At 33.5% G+C, this 21,529-nt stretch overlaps 3 protein-coding genes and 2 pseudogenes across 3 annotated transcripts; 4 read left to right on the top strand and 1 right to left on the bottom strand.

Annotated features, from left to right (window-relative positions):
* Positions 1-5,083: 5,083 nt before the first annotated feature.
* LOC125816737 (uncharacterized) lies at positions 5,084-10,209 on the top strand. The gene is made up of 7 exons (XM_049496358.1): positions 5,084-5,456; positions 6,255-6,366; positions 7,245-7,406; positions 8,386-8,432; positions 9,142-9,259; positions 9,721-9,784; positions 9,857-10,209. Exons 1-7 carry the CDS (start codon positions 5,259-5,261, stop codon positions 9,909-9,911), a joined length of 756 nt encoding a protein of 251 aa, XP_049352315.1. The 5' UTR covers positions 5,084-5,258; the 3' UTR covers positions 9,912-10,209.
* Positions 10,210-11,305: 1,096 nt separating this feature from the next.
* On the top strand, positions 11,306-12,584 carry LOC125815006 (acetyl-CoA-benzylalcohol acetyltransferase-like; annotated as a pseudogene).
* A 517-nt stretch (positions 12,585-13,101) lies between these two features.
* Positions 13,102-15,008, top strand: LOC125815005 (acetyl-CoA-benzylalcohol acetyltransferase-like; annotated as a pseudogene).
* A 454-nt stretch (positions 15,009-15,462) lies between these two features.
* On the top strand, positions 15,463-16,768 carry LOC125816733 (acetyl-CoA-benzylalcohol acetyltransferase-like). The gene has a single exon (XM_049496355.1). The coding sequence runs from the start codon at positions 15,463-15,465 to the stop codon at positions 16,762-16,764; it is 1,302 nt and encodes a 433-aa protein (XP_049352312.1). The 3' UTR covers positions 16,765-16,768.
* A 218-nt stretch (positions 16,769-16,986) lies between these two features.
* LOC125816732 (bifunctional riboflavin biosynthesis protein RIBA 1, chloroplastic-like) lies at positions 16,987-21,516 on the bottom strand. Its single transcript, XM_049496354.1, has 7 exons — positions 21,361-21,516; positions 20,501-20,879; positions 20,204-20,425; positions 19,190-19,512; positions 18,155-18,284; positions 17,543-17,839; positions 16,987-17,446 (listed from the first exon to the last, which is right to left on the bottom strand). The coding sequence occupies exons 1-7, from the start codon at positions 21,408-21,410 to the stop codon at positions 17,174-17,176; spliced, it is 1,674 nt and encodes a 557-aa protein (XP_049352311.1). The 5' UTR covers positions 21,411-21,516; the 3' UTR covers positions 16,987-17,173.
* Positions 21,517-21,529: the final 13 nt, after the last annotated feature.

The following is a 21,529-nucleotide window of genomic DNA, read 5'->3' as shown; positions in this document are numbered from 1 at the left end:
ATTGTTTAGTTATGACATTATAATTATAATTGATTAGGCTAAATTCAATTAGAGTAGAAGACAAAATAATGTATGAAACTCTTCCAATTCGATGACTCTTTGAATTTTGAAATCAAAATAAAATTTATGTATCATGATTCTCCATTAATACATTTTGGTAGGTGAAAACACAATCAAATATCACTATAAACATCAATAAATTGCTCCTTTGATCATCATATTCTTTTCTTTTCTATCATCTACTATTCTCGTTTCTTCTTTTCTAGATAATGATATAGATACATGTCGTCAAGAAGCTAACTGATAGCTTCATTTTGAAATTAAAAAGAGAAATTTTCTTGCAATATAGTGCAAGTGTTAAGCTTAGAAGTATAAGATATGACCTATATATTTCTTTAGATCTTTTTTATGTTAGCTTATGATTTTAAGTTTCTTTTCCATTTTGGAGTTAAATATGGTTGTCCAAAATAAATTTGGTAGCAATCCATATTTTTATGTAATTTTGTATCATTTTGCATTGTTTTGGAATTTTTTTTCTTTGTTTTTGTGTTATTATTCTTTTAAGTGCTACTTAATTGAAAAAAACTTCTATTAATACATGATGAGTTCGATAATACTTGAATAGTTTATGCAAGATCCTTTTGTTTAAATACAAGTAATTTAAATAAAGATTGCTAAAAGATTATTACTTTGAATAAAAGATTTTGATTGTGTTACTTTATCGTCTATCGTCTAACATAGTGTTGCGAACACATACATATATTGTTCATTTTCACCATTATGTTTTATTTTTTATTTTTCGACAATTTATACAATATGAGATTTAACAATTTCATTTTTGAATAAAAATGAGAGTTACATTTACATTCATGCAACAATAAGCATAATAGTTTTCTTAAACATAAATTTCATATTAACGGTAGCTTTCCGTAGTGTTAATATTCAAATGGTTGGTATGATGACAATTTTGCTTTTGGACATTTTGGTTGTTTCTTTATGAATTCCTTCAACCCTTAATTGTTACTACTAAAAACTATTCCTCAAATTAAAATCATGTAAAAAATATAATGAGAATGGAGTAATTAAGCTTCATTTTGTTTTTATTTTAATAAAATATAAGTCAACAATATCATTCTATTAAAAGTGCAAACACAAATGTCCTTTAAAAGTATATTTATCATTTTATTTTTAAAAAAAAATTAATTGTCTATTAAATTTAATTGGAAAGACCTTTCATCTATCTTTAGACCTTACAAATATAATTAAAAATGCACATTATAATTCTCCTTTTATTTGTCTATATATTTTAACTAGGAAACATATCCGCGCTTCGCGCGGTAAATTAATCAATTTAGAAAATATTTCTAAAGTACAAATTTTGTGAAACAAATATGATAAAACTTTTCATGTCTATGCATAAAAAATAGTTAAAAATATTTATGAAATCTTTCTTATATAATTTTGTTATTAAAATTAGAGTTAGATGAATGGTATATAAAAACATTTTCATTTTTAAATACAATATATGTGATTCTAATAGTAGTAGGTTTGTTTCTTTCATCATATATATGACATATTTGTTTTCCAAAAATTTCCTTCATTAAGAATAAAACAATAAAAAATAAATGAAACTAAACATATAAAGGGAAAAAAGAAATATAAGAATCCACTACAATGGAATCGCTCCTCTTCAATTAGACGGTTAAAACTTAAAAGGTATTTACTACAATTTCTTTTGATTATAAGATTAAAATTTTGAAATAATATTTTTCTTTTATTTAATTATAAGTATTTAAAACTCTTTTCTTAGTTATTATCCTATGTCCAAAATTAAGTCAACTAACAATGTCTTTCTCTAAGCTTATATATGAAAAGTATTATAAATTATAATTTTACTCATGTATTTATTAATATGAGTAAAAAGATATATATTAACTAAATTTTGATCGAAATTTATATCATTTGACTCTTAAGAAAGAACGAATTAAAAAGAGAGAAAACAATTTTAAAAAGTGAAAAATTAGATAATAGGAATAGTACAATAGGAATATGATATGACCTTGTTACAAATTTATCCAAGATATAATATGGATTAATGGATTAAGTTCATAGGTTAGATTTTTTAAAATTTGCAATTACAAAATTCTCTAATTTTAAATTTAAAAGTAGATATTCCAACATTAAAAAATATTTGTTAATATAATCCATATCTTATGTAAAAAAAAAAACTATAGATTACAAAGTAAAAGGGAAAAAAAAATTAAATCTAATTTTGTAAAATATTCAAAATATGAAATATTTATCCTCTACTAATTTATAATTCGTAAAATTTAAAATGGTTAAAAATGTATTGATGAAGAACAATGTCACGGAATTTTATAAGCCTCAACTTGTTTAGTAACTCTAAGCTTATATATGAAAAGTACTATAAATTATAATTTTACTCATGTATTTATCAATATGAGTAAGAAGATATATATTAACGAAATTTTGATCGAAATTTGTATCATTTGACTCTTAAGAAAGAACGAATTAAAAAGAGAGAAAAAGATTTTAAAAAGTGAAAAATTAGATAATAGGAATAGTACAATAGGAATATGATATGACCTCGTTACAAATTTATCCAAGATATAATATGGATTAATGGATGAAATCTTCATGTATTTATGCATACAAATTTAATTATTTTCTCAAATTAGTTCAAAAACTTTGCATATCACCTATTTTATAATTAATTAAGTTCATAGCTTAGATTTTTTAAAATTTGCAATTACAAAATTCTCTAATTTTAAATTTAAAAGTAGATATTCTAACATTAAAAAATATTTGTTAATATAACCCATATCTTATGTAAAAAAAACTATAGATTACAAAGTAAAAGGAAAAAAAAATTAAATGTAATTTTGTAAAATATTCAAAATATGAAATATTTATTCTCTACTAATTATTTATAATCCGAAAAGTTAAAATGGTTAAAAATGTATTGATGAAGAACAATGTCACGGAATTTTATAAACCTCAACTTGTTCAGTAAGAAAACTTTTTAGCCAAAAGTAATGTACCCCTTCTCTAATTGCTTTCAAAATTTTCTTGACTGCTTCCTCTTAACACTTTTCTCAAAATCATATTTTTAAAATCCTTATACTATTTCAACATTTATATGAATTGGAACAATTTAATTAATTCAAATAATAGAAGAAAATTCTTAGACATTCTTAGTATAATTTGTAAATATACGCATTTCTCAATGAAACAAATTTCTATTATATTTATGAAGAATGGACAATTAGATCATTTCAATGATGAAAATTTTAAAATAAATAAAATAATGATAATTCACAAGGAGACTATAATTAGTTGGAACTTGGAAGCCATATATACTAACAAATAATTGATACATATACTAAATCAAAAAATGGATCAAAATTCACATGTTCTTTCCTCATTAGGAATCAAATCATTAATCCAAATTCATTGAGATAATCTTTTTTGGCTTGTACTTCAAGAGGATCAGTGGCAAGTCCAATCAACTTTAAAATCTCTTGTTTTTTTTCTTCACATGTGTGTTTCGCGAGGCAAGGACCTAGTTATCCTTCAATCGTTATTCCTTTGTTTCAAAAGGAGCCAGAATCACCTCTTTTTTCGATCATGTTCATTTGATACATTTTCTACACACATAAAATTCATAATAAGCTCAAAACACTCAAAATAATAATCTAACAATACAATTATGCATAGAATATAAAGCAATAAGTTATTATTTGCCAATAACGTAGTATAATAAACTTTTAGCCGAATACCACTCCACAATTTGACATCTGTAGTTAGAGATAATCTAAAAAAGGAAGAGAGATCAAGGAGCCTAGCAACTGATTACATATGTGAAATGAAAGAGGATTTTTGTTGATGAGATAGAGAATGAATATGTACCTTTAAGCCTTAGAAGGAATTTAATTAGCTGTAGAGAGAATATGCTTAGGAAAATAGTGGGGATTAACAGAGTTTAAATAGCTATTAAAAATTAAATATAATCATTAATGTTGCAATTACTAAAAAAAATTAAACTTTTCTAATTAGTGCTAATTTGTAGATAATCAGTTATGTGGATTAGGAAAACGCCCTAAATTTAATTGGAGAAATTACTACGTGTTATAATTATACTAAATGCACCACTATGTTCTTAGCTGTTACATAATTTATTTTGATGGTAAAAGTAAATGTAAAAATGCTAATAGTAAGGAAAGAGAGTAACTGTTAATAATAAGGACAGAGAGTAAATGTTTAAAAAGTATTTTTGAACAAAAAATAAAATAATTTTTTTTAAGAAAATAAATAAATAGTAATAGAGGCCAATGAAGCATGCCACATCAGCTCTTTTTTTTCCAGCTTTATATATATATATATATTGATGTGATGTCTTTTATAATGGATGTCATGTTTTTATTTACTTTTCTTTCTTTTCCATTTGAACTTGTAATTTTTTCTATAAATTTGATGTTACACCACCTAGATATTTTGTAATATTTTTCTTTATACATATCTTTTTTCATAGCCAATTTCTTTTTTTTATTATTAAAACTTACGTTTAGTAATTAAAATATATTAATTCCTCTTATATAATAAAAGATTGATTTTTCGTGAAACATTAAAATATCAAATCTCCAACATCTGATACAAAATTTTCATGCTATATTTTGTGAAGAGCTATATTCTTATGTCAAATTTATATACAAAAGACTTAGCGATGAATTTATGTAGGTTTCACTATGATATATTTACTTATATAAATTAAATTTTTTAATGTCAATTAGGGGATAAACATGCCACGCAAGTTTTCAAGACTTTTTTTTTTTTTTTTTTTTTTTTGGGGAATCTAATTAAGTTAATTAAAAATTATAAAGTTAGAGTTAAATAACAAACAATAAATAATCACAATTAAATAATTAACGAGTAAGAGAGAAATTGAATTTGGGCCTCCTTTTGGGCCAAATTTGTTGGATTTCTGGGCTTAACCCAATTCCCGTTTTTAGTATACATCTGATGTATATCAGTGTATATCAGCATGTGCATAGGCTCGTAGGATGAAAAGAGCAAATGACCCAGTTTGAACATCACCGTCTATGGTGGGTCAAGCTACAACCTAATAGACTTTTGCTCTGAAGAAAACAACAAAAAATTTGCTTTCTTCTCTAGGCAAAGTTTGCTTTTGTATCAGTGATAAACCTACTAAAACCCCTTTCTTTGAGAGAAATTTGGAAATGGGGTTTGATGAAATGGAACCAATTTTTGGGCGAATAAATGCAGAGTGGTCAGCACCTCACAAAACCCCTTTAAAGTCTTTCCTCTTTCATGTCCACGGATTGCCAAGTGATCCCTCTACCCTCCATGTCTGCGCCACTGACTTCCATTCAAATACATGGGACGCTTTGAAGTCTGCGCAGGAGCTTGAAGATATGGTTTGCCTCCTATTCAACTTACTTTCCTTCTTATTTTGGACTCTCAATTCTATGCTTGAATTTTCTCAGCTTCTCCTGCAAAAGTTTGATTCTCTCATTTCAATTCTAGATTTTCTGCTCTAATTGCTAATGTGGATAGATTTAGGGAAGACCAATTAGAGAATTTAAACACAAATCTAATTACTCTAAAAAAAATGACGAGGATTTAAGCTCAAATCCAGCAATTAGACTTGAAATATTGCTTAATCCAACCAATTATCAATTTAGATGCTTGTACTACTATTAGGATGAAAACTTTTACTTTTGTATTTTCGTTTCTTTTTTTAGAGGGAGGAGGGAGAGAAAGTAAAAGAAACCTAACTGAACTTTCTCCGAACTTCATATTGAACTGAATGGTATTTAGTAATTTCCATAAATGCCTATAGTATGACTTGCGACATATCGATTGATTCCTTCAAAACTGTTTGAAGTAGATATTACTAGTTGATGAAACTATGGACAGGACACATTTTACATATTCTTTAGATAACTGGAATAAAAGCTGTTTGGTAGAAAAGAGAATATAACATACATTCCACATGCTAATTATGAGTTATGACTTATGAGTAATTAATTCTTGCATAATTGTCTTTGTTTAGCCTATCTTTTTGGTGGTTTTATTTGTAATCATTGTTCTTTTGACATCTTCTTCTTTTTTTTTTAATCTTTTTGTTTCTGGTTCATTCTTAAGAGGATCTAAGCGAAGTTTGGTTCTTATGTTTCAAATCATAGTCACTGGTTTCATATAATTCTATACAGAGGGACAGAACTGGTATAGGAGGCTCTTGGTCTGACTTTGTAGATTACCTTATAGCTGCCGTAAAGTCTGAAGATGTGAAGCTTGTTATGGATGGACAGTCAAAAGTTGGAGGTGATCTTTAATTTTATTCTCTTCAAATTTGTTCAGTGGTATAATATGTATAGACAATATTTCCTTTTCTCTTTCCTCTTTTTAGCAAGAAGCATATGCCCTAGTTTTTTGATAAATGAGAAAGCATATCTCCAATAGAATTGATGTTTAATTTTGAAGACGTTCTGAAGGTTGAAACAATGGTGAACAAGTACGGGCTTAAGTCAGATCTCTAATGTAAACATACGGTTATTAGAAACTCCTCTATGTCTCTTTACATTATTCTCACACTTGTGATAGTTCATTTGTGTGTATCCTTTATATATTTTATATGAATTTCTTTGTTCTCTGACACCTTCATGAGATTTTTTCTTGTCACTCTATCATATGTTTTCTTGAGTCATTGAATATCAGGTGAAGATATATTTTCCTCTGTTAATATATTTTCATCGAACTTAGTTCTGTCAGAGATCTATCAGACATAAATCTAAATCGGTTGTCCATAATCCTTAAAAACGACCCAAGTTTATGCTCAAACAGTTTTGGATTCAATGCTGCGAATATTCCTTGAGTCACAAAATTTACCAGTGCTCGCTGGAGTATTTTAATATTTCTTAGTGTTAGTGAAATAAATTAACTTCCAAAGGGAGGCTAAATTTTATGATGCCAGGTCTAAACCAATATATGAAGTTATTTGTTAAGTCAGGTCCTAAAAACTATACAGATATATTATTGGTTTAGGTAATCTTCTTATCAACCCTCTTCATGTGCAATGACAATAATTATCCTTCATCCTTTGTTTCTGTTGTTTCTCTTTAGAATGAGTTTCTTAGTTGGAATTTTTGAATATTTGAGGTTTCAATGTATCGATTCCTCCCTCCCCTCGCTCTTTCTTTCAGGCGCTGCGCATGCAAAATTGGTTGCCCAGAAAGCCAAGGGGATGCCAAGAATTGCTATATCACTTAGTAAACTTGTGGATACTGCAGCAACTGAAGCAATGGCAAATCTTTCTTTGGAACTCTACACAACATTCACAAATGTACATAATTTGCTTAAAGCTGGTCTGTACCCTGATCCGTGAGTAATGGTTTATGTTGTTAATTTAATTGATGAATACCTGTAATTAATTGGTTAAAGCTTATGGAAAGTATTTCCAGCTGTTTTTGGTGTTATCAGTGGTGCCATTTCAAGATTAGACAGTCAGGCCCCATTGCTGCTTCTTCTTTAAGTTCTTCAAGAAAAGCTGCAGTAGCCTGTCTATATCTCTTTGTTTTTCCTTCTTCAGTCTTTGAAGGTGACTTTGCATGAGGTGGTGGAATTAGCGTTCTAGTGATATTTCATTTGAGTTAATGTTAATTTTGTCAAGCTTGTACATTGGATATTGAAATTAGTTTGCGTGTAAAGTTTCTTTTACTTACTATACTCTCATATGTTAGTTAATTTATGTAATTTCGGTAAATTGTGCACCTTAGTTTGAAGAAGCGCATGGTTCACTTTTCGCTACACGCTTAGAACCCAAGAGTTCTGTCATGTTTTTGCACTTCTTGCTTTCTGAACGAGTGATCTTAGATTGCTATCAAAAGGGCGATCAGGTGGTGTCATCAATTGTTACTGTGCCTGTCTACCAAAAGTGTGAAATGTACGTATTGTTTTTAAAATAGTATCATTCCCACTTGTATACTCTGGTTGTCTTTTCTTTTCAGAATTACCACTCTAGCATGGGTACAACTTTCCAAGTCCCCTTTTTGCACCTCTAGCATAGGTCTAACATAAAAAAGTAAACATATTGCACACCTCTGCATTCGTTCAATCTTAGAACCTTCATGTAAGAATTTACTAAAATGGTGCAGTTTGCACTATATCCTCAACTTATTCATATGCTATCACGTCTATGCTCAACTTTTTCCTTATTCTGCCCTGTTTTGTGAACAAATCTCCAATAATTCTACAAGTTCCTTTTGACTCTTGATGACCTCATGTGACTAACGATACATTATCTTTTTGAGAGTGCATTTCATTTTCTTGCTGTTTTCTTTGCAGAGCAACAACGATGCTGTGAGTTGATAAATGTATTATCTGAAGAAAAGGTATTCTTTTTTCAATCAGCCTTGAACTTTTGTGAAATTTGACTTTGTCTATGCTAGTTGCTTTACAAATGATTAAATGCTTGTTTTTATTTTCCTTTGTTCCATCTCATGTAATTTCATTTATTCATGGGGAACTTGAGGTTTTTGATCTGTATTATACGATAATCTTTTTCTTCTTGTCCTCGCTATTTGACTGAACATGTTTATCCTTTTTTTCTTAAAAATGAAATCGTGCTCACTATCCAATAGATGAAGGATGTTAGCTCCATTATATTTCTCTGTGTTGTCTTAACTGCACTTAGGAAAAAAAAAACTGTTGCTCAATCCGTCTTGCTATACTTTGTAGCGCACCACACCCTCCCATCAAAAGCACAGAGACACGAGTAGTCTCCTTGCCCACCACCACAGTATTGACCAGGTCATAACCTGTCAAACTCTGGAACTTGAGAAAAAAGTAGTTGGTTGATGTGATGTTAGTGATTGAGAAGTGTGGGAGTTGGTTTGTAGTTTATAAAACTGCTTCCTATGTAGCCTTTTTTATGTGCAGATTTGTTGTACGTGGTAAAGCATTCAATAGTAGGAAATGCATGTTATTTTATGACAATCTCAGAAAGTAAAATCCCCAACCAGAACTTGGGATGTAAAGAAGTGTTGCTAGACTGTAAGGAGTACAATTATGTTGTTTATAGTTGTTTTGTTTACTTGGCAGGAAAAGAATGAAACTGCGCAGAAGCAACTCGATGCACTTCTGTACTCTAAAAGACAAAAGATTACTGAAAACACAGCCTCAGATACTGCAACTGTCAGTAGCTCACTAGAGTCTCCAGGTATAGTTAAAAATATATATCCATTTTGAAGTGGAAAGTGGAAATGAGGCATGTACAGGATTGAATTTCGATTCTTCAACTATGTTTGAACAAGTTTAGATTAGTGATCAAAGCCTTGGCTAGTTTATTAATGTGGAGAAAAGACGAAAGAAACTTGATAATGCAATTAATAAGTTTCCGAAAATTTCTGTATCAAAGGCTTTTTTTTATAATTTTCCTCCTAGGATGTATTTGCAGACTATACCTTTTACCAATCCCAGACTTCCTCTATTGTCCTATTTTTTCTTCTCTATTAAGTATTCTGTAGGAGAACAATTCACATCCTTTATGTGATGTCCACTGACATGTATAAATGGATTTTAATTTTACCATTAACAATCACTGTTGCTGCAGCTAATTGTCTACTTGTAGATATTACTGCATTTAATCTGTTAATTCGTTCATCCTTTACCCAATTGCAGTTAAGCAAGCAGCCCAACTTCCCTCTACTAAGGTGACTAACCGTGTGGTACCAGCACATCGTAGGTAAGTTAATTCAACTTATCCTTGCATCGATATTAAAAGTGTTACTTCAATGAGTAGTTGCTCGGTTTACAGGGCCAGAGTCCGAGGTGTCCTTTTGCATGATACTGAAGAGGAGAGGCAAGATTAAGAAACTGTCATTTATCTCCGTGATTGATTGAAGCATTCACACATGAGCTCTTCTGTAAATACCGTATGATGGAAAATATGGCGTTAATTAATTGATGTGTAAAACAGTCTTTGTTTATGGTGACCAAGGTGAACTTCCTTCATCCAAGTTTTATCCACTTACCGGAAGACTTGTCAAGGATCAAGGTTTTTCTCTTTATTGATTGCAGTGACCATGGTGTTGAATGCTTGCAAACAAAAGTAGATGGAAAGCTAGCTGAGTTGTTTCACCAAGGACTAGAATGTAAGAATGTAAATGTTTATTGCGAAGAAATTATCGAGAGTGTAACGGCCATTGGATTTAGGGCTCAAATTTGATTGAAATTAGCATTTGTTAATGAAATGTGAACAGAACTTCAATTTCAAATTTCAAGTAGTGATTTCAGTTTTTTAAAAATATATAATTTGACTCATAAGTTTATTATTTGCAAATAAAGATCCATCATTTTAAATCTTGTAAAAAGAAAAAAAAATTGTGTCAAAGTGAAGATAGTTGGTACTTTGTGAGGGGATTATATTAATGAACAATTAATTACTACTATTATTGCTTTATTTGACGTGTGAATCTTTTTACTAATTGGGCGCCTTTCAGTACTTTGTTTATTAACTGTGGTTCGTCCATTTGGTAAGGTTGCATATGAGTCAAAGAAGTTTTGATAGTTCTCACAAATTATGGAGAAAAAGATATCGCTTGAAAAATTCAAATTATATGTCCAAATAAAATTTCTTCAACTTCAAATTAATCTAATTTCAAGACCTAAGCTATTGCAACTTAATTTGATTAATTAACGATATATAAGCAATTGCAAGTTGCTTTGTTTGATGAATTATCGATATATAAGCAATTGCAAGCTGCGTTTGACGGTAGTGGGGTGTTATTACCATCCTCTGAGCCGAGAAATCTAAGCCATATAGTAGCATTATAACAACACTTGTTACTTTTTAAAAAAAATTGTATCTTTGCTGGAACGAGTCAGAGATCAAAATGTTGCTATCAGAAGTTCAGAATCATCTCCGTTGACCCCTCCTTTATCCCTTTGTGAAATATGTGGATATATAATACTCCTAATTAAATTTAGTAGTAAGTCTAATAAAAATCGTTACTATAATGAATGATAATTGAGAGCAATAAACTAATGCTTACCAAAGTTTGCAAAATGCCGCCAGAAACGCCTAGTGTATGTATGTATTATTGGTTCAAAGTACACCTGCGTTGCCATCTTGTATTAAAACGTGCGTTAAGCCCTCCTTAAAAACAAACCACTCGAAATCAACAAAAAGAGAAAAAGTAACTCTTGCCATCATTTCCAAATACTACTACTTATTTCTTAATTCTCTGTTGTTTTTGGTATCTTAATGGCTCATTTAGATATTCAAATCCAGCTAAGGAAAATGGTAAAGCCTTCAACTCCTACCCCAAATCATCTACGGACCCTCAAACTTTCATTGTTTGATTAGAGTGCTCCTCATATATTTGTACCAATCAATATTGTTGCACGAATTACTGATCAAATTAGATGTGACAAGTTGCAACAATCTTTAGCCGATACTTTAACCAAGTTTTACCCTCTAGCTGGAAGATTTAATAAAGATGACACCTCTATTCACTGCAACGACCAAGGTGTTGAATCCAAAGTCAATGCGGCTCTTGCTGAGTTTCTCCATCAAGATTGAGCTTTTGAACGACTTTCTTCCAACTGATTTGCCATCAAGTTTACTACTTAGAGTCCAAGTGAACATCTTCAATTGTGGAGGACTAGTCATTGGGATAAATATTTCACATATTCTAGCTGATGGTTTCACATTAGGATCATTTGTCAAGGAATGGGCACACATTACCCAAACAGGGACAACAAAAGATTGTCTCCAAAGTTACGGTCACTTGTCATCGCTCTTTCCCCCAACAGTGCTATCAGGACCTCAAGTCCAACGTAGGCCCTAAGATTGTCACCAAGAGGTTTGTGTTTGATGCTTTCGCAATAGCAAATCTCAAAGACAGAATCAATTTGAGTGCCACATTCACCAGACCTACTCGACTGGTGGTCCTTCTTTCATTCCTATGGAAGGTTCTAGTAGGCAATTCAATAACCAGACATGGACATTCAAGGGGGTCGTCGTCTTTACTATTTCCGATTAATTTGAGGGGAAAATTAAATTTGCCTTCTTTAGAGAATGCTCTAGGGAATTTATACGTGACGGTTGTTGCTTCTGTTGAGGCAAACCAGTTGAGAAATGAGTTAAATGGCTTTGTTAACGTGGTAGGAAGTACAACAAGGGACACATCTGCAAGCATTGGTAAGGCAAACATTGATGATATTACATCCATGTTTGCTACCTGTGGCACAGAAGTTATAAACAAACTTGGTCTAGGAGACGCGATAGACATTTATCCAAGCTAGTTAGTGCAGATTCCCCTGGTACGAAGCAGACTTTGGTTGGGGAAAGCCATTTTGGGTGAGCAGTGTTAGCAAGCCTTTTGAAGTATTTATCCTAAATGACACAAAAGATGGTGACGGAATAGAAGCATGCATGGGTTAGTTTGAAGGAGAATGAAATGACTGAATTCGAGAGAGATTCTGAAATATTGTCATACACTTCAAAAGTAGCATTTGATTCCTCCATGTGGATAAAATGATTCATTTTGAAGTGTAGAATTTTCATAAGAGCGTAGTGATAAGATTCTGTTTTGGTTTTTCCCTGTTTATTTATATGATGAAAAGGAATATCCAATTTCAATTGAACTGTGAATGTGGAGGGATCAAGTTGTCACCTGTTGTAAGGAAATGAGTTAGCTGATCTGTTGACAGATAATATATGATTTATACATATCGTTTATGTATTAGTATATTTAAACATGTGTGTCCACCCCTGATTGATCTGAAATAATATTGATATAAAACTCAAATGAGCACATGGATCGCGTGGGATCAAGATACTATTTGTTATTGAGTTTTCAGCGAATATTTCTTATAAACTGATGCCCTGACAACGAGAACGAGTATAACCAAATATGCAGAAACAGGTTGACATAACACATGGGACTGTCTGTAGTTTTGAAATGGGCTTTATAAATACAGCCAAAACAAAAAGGAACAGTCTAGACATTTTTGCTCCTTTTCATTACCAGACACTATATAATACTAAGAAATACTTTCTCTTTTGTTGCTAATCCTATTTAATGGCCAAGTTAGAGATTGAAATTCAGACAAGGATAATGTTGAAGTCCTCAACTCCAACCCCGAATCATCTTCGGACCCTCAAGCTTTCATTGTTCGATGAGCTGGTCCTCATGCATATGTGCCAGTACTCTTCCACTACTTGCCAAGCAATACTGAAGGAACAATTACTGAAAGATGTGATAAGCTCCAAAAATCTTTGGCCCAGACATTAACCAAGTTTTTCCCTATAGCAGGGAGACTTATTGAAGGTGAATTCTCAATTCACTGCAATGATAAAGGCATTGAGTATGTTGAAACCAAAGTTAATGCGGATCTTGCTGAGTTTCTCCACCAAGGACCCAACACGGAGCTTTTGAATGATTTTCTTCCATGGCCTAGTACTGTTCCTCCATACTCAGATCTGCCATCAACTCCATTACTTGCTGTCCAAGTGAACCTATTCAATTGTGGAGGACAGTCATAGCGATACAAATTTCACACATCGTAGCTGATGCTTGTTAGGGTTTTGCTTTGATTTTCTTACCTTATTTGAAGTTTTTTTTTTTTTTTCCTTAAAGAAAAGTCAAAGTATTACCATAAATGCTTGAACTTTTTCTGAAAGGAAAATATAATTTTCTTATATTTGGTTTATTCTTTCCTTAGAGGAAATGTTTGGAAATCTATAAATTGAAGATCCCTATTCTTATAGCATAACACAATAGTATCTACAATGTAGACATTTAAAAACTTTAGTTTATGGGGAGATTTATTCTCTCAACAATTTATAATATTTTTCTTTTAAATAATTAGTTTTCATATTAATAATATTATGTTTTAGTATGGCTTTATTTGTCATCTAATTTATCACCGTCTTGATTGCAATTGTAAGCTTTCGCATGACGCCCTAATCACCCTTCATAACCCAACAATGCTTTCACTTTAGCAACATTTCTCAATGAATGGGCGAACACTAGCCTTACAGGAAAGACAAAAGATTGTCTCCCAAGCTTCGGTCACTTGTCATCGCTCTTTCCAACAACACTGCGATCAGGAACTCAATTTTTACCACCATCCAACAGAGGCCCTAAGACTATCACGAGGAGGTTTGAGTTTGATGCCTTGGCAATAACTAAGCTAAAAAATACAATCGAAGATTCAAGTGCCATCAGGCCTACTAGCGTGGTAGTCGTTATGTCGTTAATATGGAAGGTTCTTGTGGGCATTTCCACCACCAAACATGGACATTGAAGGGACTCGTCTTTTGTAGTTCTTATTAATATGAGGGGAAAATCAAATTTACCATGTTTAGAGGATGATGCTCTAGGGAACTGTACGATGTCTGGAATTGCTAATCTAGAGGCAGAAAAGGAGTTGAATCATGAGTTGGTAGGAAATACAATACGGGACACATGTGCAGGCATTGATTGGTAAGGCGGCAAGCGTTGATGATATTTCCTCTTTAGTTGTTAACAATCACACAAAAGTTAATGAGAAATTTCTCCAAGGAGAGAAGATGGACATTTATGTGTGCAGTAGTTGGTGAGGATTCTCTTGGTATAAAGTTAAACTTTGGTTGGGGAAAGCCATTCTGGGTGAGCTCCGTTAGCTTTGACGCTCTTGAATTAATCTGTCTGATGGATACCAAAAATGGTGATGGAATAGAAGCATGGGTTAGTTTGAAGGAGAATGTCATGGCTGAATTCGAGAGAGATGCTGATATTTTGACATTTTGTTCGATCTCCACTTCCAAAATAGCATTGGATCCATTCCTTTCGATTTCTTGTTTTCTCCATTCATCACAAACAAATTATGTTGTTTGCCGAGTTGGTAGATACTCATTATTTTTCAAACTATCTTTATATATGTATCTTCTTGAGTCATGGGATACAAATCCTAGCTGATGGTTTCACTTTAGAGTTAAGAGTTATTAATTTATCTTTGTTTGTTGAACCAATCAGCTTGATCCATTTTAGGCATATCTATTAGTCCAAATTTCTAGTGCTTCTCTTTAACTGTATTATATAAATTCGTATGCAAATAAAATTGAGAGAATCAGTTTGGATTTTATTTTTTCCAGAGGCTTCTAGATTGGATCAATGCCTGTATTTTTGTTTGAGCTCGGCCGGTCACTTCTGGGCCGGCTTATTGATAGAACCATTTGCTTTTATTTAATAAACAACAAGCAGAATATATACAATTTAAACAAAATGTCAGCAGTTAATAGTCTGGTCCAAAAATGCATCCACACATTTTTAATTGCTCAGATCCTTTTCATTAGCAGATACTATTTTATTTCCTATTAAGAAACACTCTAGTGTATTCAAACTCTCTTTTGTTGCTAATCCTAATTAATTAATGGCCAAGTTAGAGATCCAAATCCATAGCAGGAAAATGTTGAAGCCCTCAATTCCTACCCCGAATCATCTTCAGACCCTCAAGCTTTCATTTTTCGATCAGATGGTTCCTCGTGCATATGTGCCAGTACTCTTCCACTACTTGCCAAGCTGCAGTACGACTACTGAAAGATGTGATAAGTTGCAAAAATCTTTGGCCCAGATATTAACCAACTTTTACCCTATAGCAGGGAGATTTAATGAAGATGAATTCTCAATTCAGTGCAATGATGAAGGTGTTGAGTATGTCCAAACCAAAGTCAACGCGGATCTTGCTGAATTTCTTCACCAAGGACCCAACACTGAGCTTTTGAATGATTTTCTTCCATGGCCTAGTGCTGTTCCACCATACTCAGATCTACCATCAAGTCCATTACTTGGTGTCCAAGTGAACCTATTCAATTGTGGAGGACTAGTCATAGCCATACAAATTTCACACATCGTAGCTGATGCTTTCACTTTAGCAACATTTGTCAAGGAATGGGCGCACACTTGCCTTACAGGAACGACAAAAGATTGTCTCTCAAGTTTTGGTCACTTGTCATCGCTATTTCCCACAAGAGTGCTATCAGGAATTCAATATTCACCACCATCCAACAGGGGCACTAAGAGTTTCACGAGGAGGTTTGTGTTTGATGCTTTGGCGATAACTAAGCTCAAAAATACAATCAATTATTCAAGTGCCATTAAGCCTACTAGAGTGATGGTCGTTATGTCGGTAATATGGAAGGTTCTTGCAGGCATTTCCACCGCCAAAAATGGACATTCAAGGGGCTCATCTTTTTTATTTCCTATTAATTTGAGAGGAAAATCAAAGTTACCATCTTTAGAACATGCTCTAGGTAATGGTACCATGTTTGGAATTGCTGATCTAGAGGCAAGCCAGGAGTTGAATCATGAGTTGGTAGGAAATACAATACGGGACACATGCGTAAGCATTGGTAAGGCGACAAGAGTTGATGATGTTTTCTCTTTAGTTGTTAACAATCAGATAAAAGCAGTAGACATGTTTTGCCAAGGTGACGAGATGGACATTTATTCGTGCACTAGTTGGTGTGGATTCTCTTGGTATGAAGCTGACTTTGGTTGGGGAAAGCCATTCTGGGTGAGCTCCGTTAGCCTTGATGCTATTGAAGTCATTATGCTGATGGACACAAAGGATGGTGATGGAGTAGAAGCATGGGTTAGTTTGAAGGAGAATGACATGGCTGAATTCGAGAGAGATGATGATATCTTGACATTTTGTTCTCCACTTCCAAAGTAGCATTCCTTCCATTTGGATAAAACGGAACTAGTACATTATTATGTAATATTTCTTGTTTTGTTTTGCTTTGCTTGTTGCTTCTTGTTTTCTTCATTCATCACTAGTACTCTTTGTTTGAATCAATGAAAAACATGTGTCATATAAACTTAAATCGTGATGATATGTGTACGTACATACATACTCTTTGTTATCAGCAAAGTCTCTGTTGGCTTTCACTAACACTTGACAAGGTGAATTGCATTACTTCTCATAATTGCTAATATACATCCAAGGACAAAAAGAATTGTCCGTAAAATATCAGCACCAAGAAATCAATATTTAGGTACGATGAGCAATAAATAATGATTAATATTTGAATTATGTGTTAAAGGTGATAGCTATTCCTCAAGCAAGTTGTTCGCCAACCAGATCATCTTATAGTAGAAGTATTCTCAGAGTTTGGTTTACCATTTGTTGTGCTGGTGCTGGTGCTGGTGCTGGTTGCCGGGCGAATAAGGTTCAAACCGTATACATGGCCCATTTTAGCACGTTTTGTTTCCAAATATCTCTTGTTATCTTTTGTAATGGGAGTCACAACGGGGACCCTACCAGAAATTGCCAAACCATAACCCTTGAGCCCGCTGTATTTTGCAGGATTGTTAGTCATCAGCTTCATAGTTCGAACACCAAGATCCCTTAAGATCTGCAGATGAAAAAAAATTAGTTTTGCGTTAAGACAACAAGATTTACACAAAAGTTACAGCACAATCCAGAGACAGCCTATATAGGAAGTGAGTACCTGTGCACCAACCCCGTACTCTCTTGAATCAATGGGCAAACCAAGATCTTCATTCGCTTCAACAGTATCACGTCCAGCATCTTGTAAATTATAAGCACGAAGTTTGTGACCCAAACCAATGCCTCTACCCTCATGACCACGGAGGTAAACCAAAACCCCCCTGCCAGCAGCCTCAATTTGTTGCATTGCAGTTGCCAGCTGGGATCCACAGTCACATCTGGCTGAACCAAATATATCTCCTGTGAGGCATTCCGAGTGTACCCGGACAAGAATATCTTGTCCATCTCCTATATCCCCCTGGTCATTCAACAAATTCATCCCAAATCAGTACCAACAAAATGAACTTGTCAAGCCAAATACACCCATAGTTTGCATTAATAAAATTCTACAAGGATGTCAAACTGTACGTCAAACTGTAAAGTGATGTAAGATACAATAGTAAACGTGCTCGTCCCCTTTCCACTTAAGAAGAAGATGGAACTTCATGTTTCAAATAGATAAGATATCTAGTTTTGTGATTAGTGAAGCACAACAAACTGATATGTTTGTACAACTTCGAGTTGTCCAACCACTGCCGAAGATATATGCGAGAATATCCTGAAAGTTGCTTACCTTAACCATAGCAATGTGCTCAATTCCATCTATTATTGACTTGAAGCAATGGGCAGTAAACGGGCCCCACATAGTAGGTATTCTTGCAGCAGAAGCATGCTCTACCAGCTGATCTGTTTTCCTCCTATATCTGTAAAAGGAAGTTCTTGTCAGATGATGTACCAAAAGCTAATGTAGCAGAAATGATAAATGAAAGCTTGCTTTCAAGCATTTGCTGGACAAAGCAAGGATAAGAGAAGTCACATCTACTGAGTTTTAAGATATTAATGCAGCTAAATGCAAACGAAATGAAAAAAAAAATCAAAAGTAGACTTCTTTTGATCAAGTAAAACTAAACTAGACATAGTATGTTAGCACATGGATGTGTTGGCAGACACAATTTAGTAAAAGAACAGATGCAATGCACCAACCCATGAAGATAAAGTTTCTTCAAAGACTTGCTGCATCTCCAATCTCTTGTAGTCTGGTTGTTCAGTAACTGAAAAGATTTATATCACCATTGATTCCATGATGCCCAATGATAGAAAAGCCTAAGTCTATCTTCATCCTTAGAAGTGAGAGCTAAGCTTACAGTTTTTGGGGATAAGTAAGCTTACACAATATAAGGAAATCATTGACTTAAATGGGAACTGTCTGAAGTATACTAAGAAGTGGTTTACCCAAAAATAGAATGTGGAAATCAGGATTAGGAAGCTATTACAGGGTGCTCCTGACTATCAAATCAGAACTTTAACACATCTCTTGGTTTCTCTTGAGGAATAAGGGGCATGGACTTTTGCACAATCTCCCAAATTAACTGCCTAGTATGCAGTAGATAAAAGAAAGAAGAAGCTAAATAGAAAAATAGATCCACTCAGAAAAGGAAGCCTCACTTTAGAACCATCAGAAGTATTTATCACCTCGTTAAAGCATGACAAAACAATAAACCACGAAAGAATTTATTCAGCAACACCAACTCTTAAAGAAATTTTTTTATTTGAAATTGGTAACATAACACCAACTCTTAAAGAAATCAGAAGCAGATCTGTTAACCACCTGATTAAGTCAGCAACTGATATGATCTTCAAGTTATGTTCTTTTGCAAATTTACGAAGCATAGGCAATCTAGCCATGGAACCATCATCATCCACAACCTCACATATTACTCCAACAGGGTCTAAGCCAGCTAACACGGCAAGATCCACAGAAGCCTCAGTATGTCCAGCTCGTTTTAAAACCCCGCCTTCCCTATATTTCAAAGGAAAAATATGCCCCGGGCGATTGAAATCCTCAGGCTTTGAATCTCCGGATGCAAGTGCCAATACTGTCGTTGCTCTATCATGAGCAGATACTCCTGTAGTCGTTCCATGTTTAGCGTCCTGCATGATTGTTTTACCATTAATCCTTCGTAAGCATCCAATTAGAAGGAGACAAGACTAGGATGCTGAAAGGACAACTAGCAGCAAGAGGGATCACACAGGACGGATAATTCTCAAGAGATCTTTTAGCACAGAAACCAAATTAAAAGAATTAAATGTTGGAACATCTTTCAGAAACAAGCCTTAGGTATGTTCATTTATGTTTTAGCCCTTATTAAACGTAGAAGTAAAACATTGAAGATAAAGGTTGTCGTATTCCACACAGTTGCCAGAATAGCATACACTAGATGGTAGATCCTTGAAATATTCCCTGGAGAACACAATATCCCAGCATTGATTGAGAGTAACTCTCCAATTGGAAAAATGGTAAGGCAAGTAGGCGTGCTTACACAACAATTATAGTGTTGGACTTGGTACAGTAATACTCTTTCTGTTTACAAAGCATCCCACAAAATTTGTAGCAGAAAAATTCTTACATGTTTTTTTCTTCTTTCTTTAGTTGGTATGGTTTAGATATCAAACAACTTAGTAATTTGACTGTATCAGGCAGGTTTAGAAATGTTAAATTCCCAAATTCTGAAATGAGAACTCACTTGCCATTAAGGAAGCTCCCTTGCACATCCCCCATACCACCCCCAACTCCACCCTTACAAAAAGAGATGCAAACGTAAGTAATCAAGTTAATACATACCACTGAGACTGTGAATGCTGTACAAAGTTTCTCCTCATTCTTTTTATCGTTTACCATCAATGGAAGCTGTAACCTCTCCAAGTGTTCTTCTGTCATGCTCACACAAACTATCCCTGTTCCATACTTCACAAAGAAAGCCATTGCTTCTGATGTAGCTTTGGATGCAGCCATAACTAAATCCCCTTCATTTTCTCTGTCTTCATCATCTGTAACTAGCACCATCTGCAATAAGGATTGACTTAAGTTTATTTTTACAAACATAAGAAAAACTCTTGTTGACTTTTAAGAAGAACCTACCTTTCCTTGGCGAATGTCTTCAATAGCCTCAGGCACAGATGAAAAACCTTCCGTCGGACAATCCAAATCACATTCATCATCATCTGAAAGAAAACCACTTGTTGTAGGAACACCATCTGCTTCTAGCGTTGCAAAGGTTACAGCATCAGGTTGAGTCTCAGTTCCTGTAGAGAGGCTACTAAACAGAGAAGCTTCTCCCCTGGATTGAGAACGAATGTCTCCTTCACCAGATAGCAATGCAGAATTAATCTTGAAATCATTCTTGATGGTTAAGTGTGGTCTAGCATTAAGCCGTATGAATGACCCTGAAGATACCCCATTAAGAGAAACTAGATCTCCGGAATGCAATCCATTGAACAACTTGAAGTTCTTTAATGCTCTACAAGAAAAGTTAGCAGATTAGGGAAAACTCATAATCCTGCAATTATTTAAGAAATTGAAAGGTGAGAAATCAATATTTAAACAGGTGAATGGAGAATGTTCAACCACATTATAAACTAAGCTGATGCTATTGACAGATCTTAGCAAGTTTTTACATGACTAGATATGCTACATGTCAATTAAACTACTACTACTACGCCTCAATACCTAAATAATCCATCACCAAGTCAAACAAAGAATCTTGAAAAGCAGTAAAATTGTAAAACAGAGTGCGACTCTGTAAAGTTCAAACAAGAACAATTCCAAGAAACCATTCAAGAAATGTACAAATCCAAGTCAATAAAGCTTTCCCTTTTCAAAAAATGCATCCACGGTGAATTCAAACATACCCATCATAAAAAGAAAGAACCCATAACAGGACACTACAAAACCCAGATTCCTAAAATCAACAGATTGATTCTTGAAAAGAAAAAGCTTACTGGGATCGACTGAGAGATGTTGAAGGGAAAGAAATGTTGATGGAAGCCATGAATGTTGTGTCTTTCAACGGCAAGGTGAAACCTGAAAGAAGATTAATGGTGGAGTTTGGTGTCTTTCTCTCCTTTTATAGAAGAGAAAGCGAAAACCAACTTCTTATTTTTCAATGAA

The sequence above is a fragment of the Solanum verrucosum genome, unplaced genomic scaffold (genome assembly GCF_900185275.1).
Source record: "Solanum verrucosum unplaced genomic scaffold, falcon-dt-bn FXZP01000261.1, whole genome shotgun sequence".
In the NCBI taxonomy this organism is placed as follows: Eukaryota; Viridiplantae; Streptophyta; class Magnoliopsida; order Solanales; family Solanaceae; genus Solanum; species Solanum verrucosum.
Note: the sequence above shows the minus strand (reverse complement) of the source record. Positions and strands in the feature narration are given on the sequence as shown.

What these genes read in the sequence shown, in the direction of transcription:
- LOC125816737 (XM_049496358.1), top strand. Translation starts at nt 5,259, where the DNA reads ATGGGGTTTGATGAAATGGAACCAATTTTTGGGCGAATAAATGCAGAG. An exon ending in ACATAATTTGCTTAAAGCTG is followed by an intron (nt 7,407 to 8,385) that starts GTCTGTACCCTG and finishes TTTTCTTTGCAG; the next exon opens with AGCAACAACGATGCTGTGAG. An exon ending in ATGTATTATCTGAAGAAAAG is followed by an intron (nt 8,433 to 9,141) that starts GTATTCTTTTTT and finishes TTTACTTGGCAG; the next exon opens with GAAAAGAATGAAACTGCGCA.
- LOC125816733 (XM_049496355.1), top strand. Translation starts at nt 15,463, where the DNA reads ATGGCCAAGTTAGAGATCCAAATCCATAGCAGGAAAATGTTGAAGCCC.
- LOC125816732 (XM_049496354.1), bottom strand. Translation starts at nt 21,410, where the DNA reads ATGGCTTCCATCAACATTTCTTTCCCTTCAACATCTCTCAGTCGATCC. An exon ending in CAGCATTCACAGTCTCAGTG is followed by an intron (nt 19,513 to 20,203) that starts GTATGTATTAAC and finishes ACAATCATGCAG; the next exon opens with GACGCTAAACATGGAACGAC. An exon ending in AGTACGGGGTTGGTGCACAG is followed by an intron (nt 17,447 to 17,542) that starts GTACTCACTTCC and finishes TTTCATCTGCAG; the next exon opens with ATCTTAAGGGATCTTGGTGT.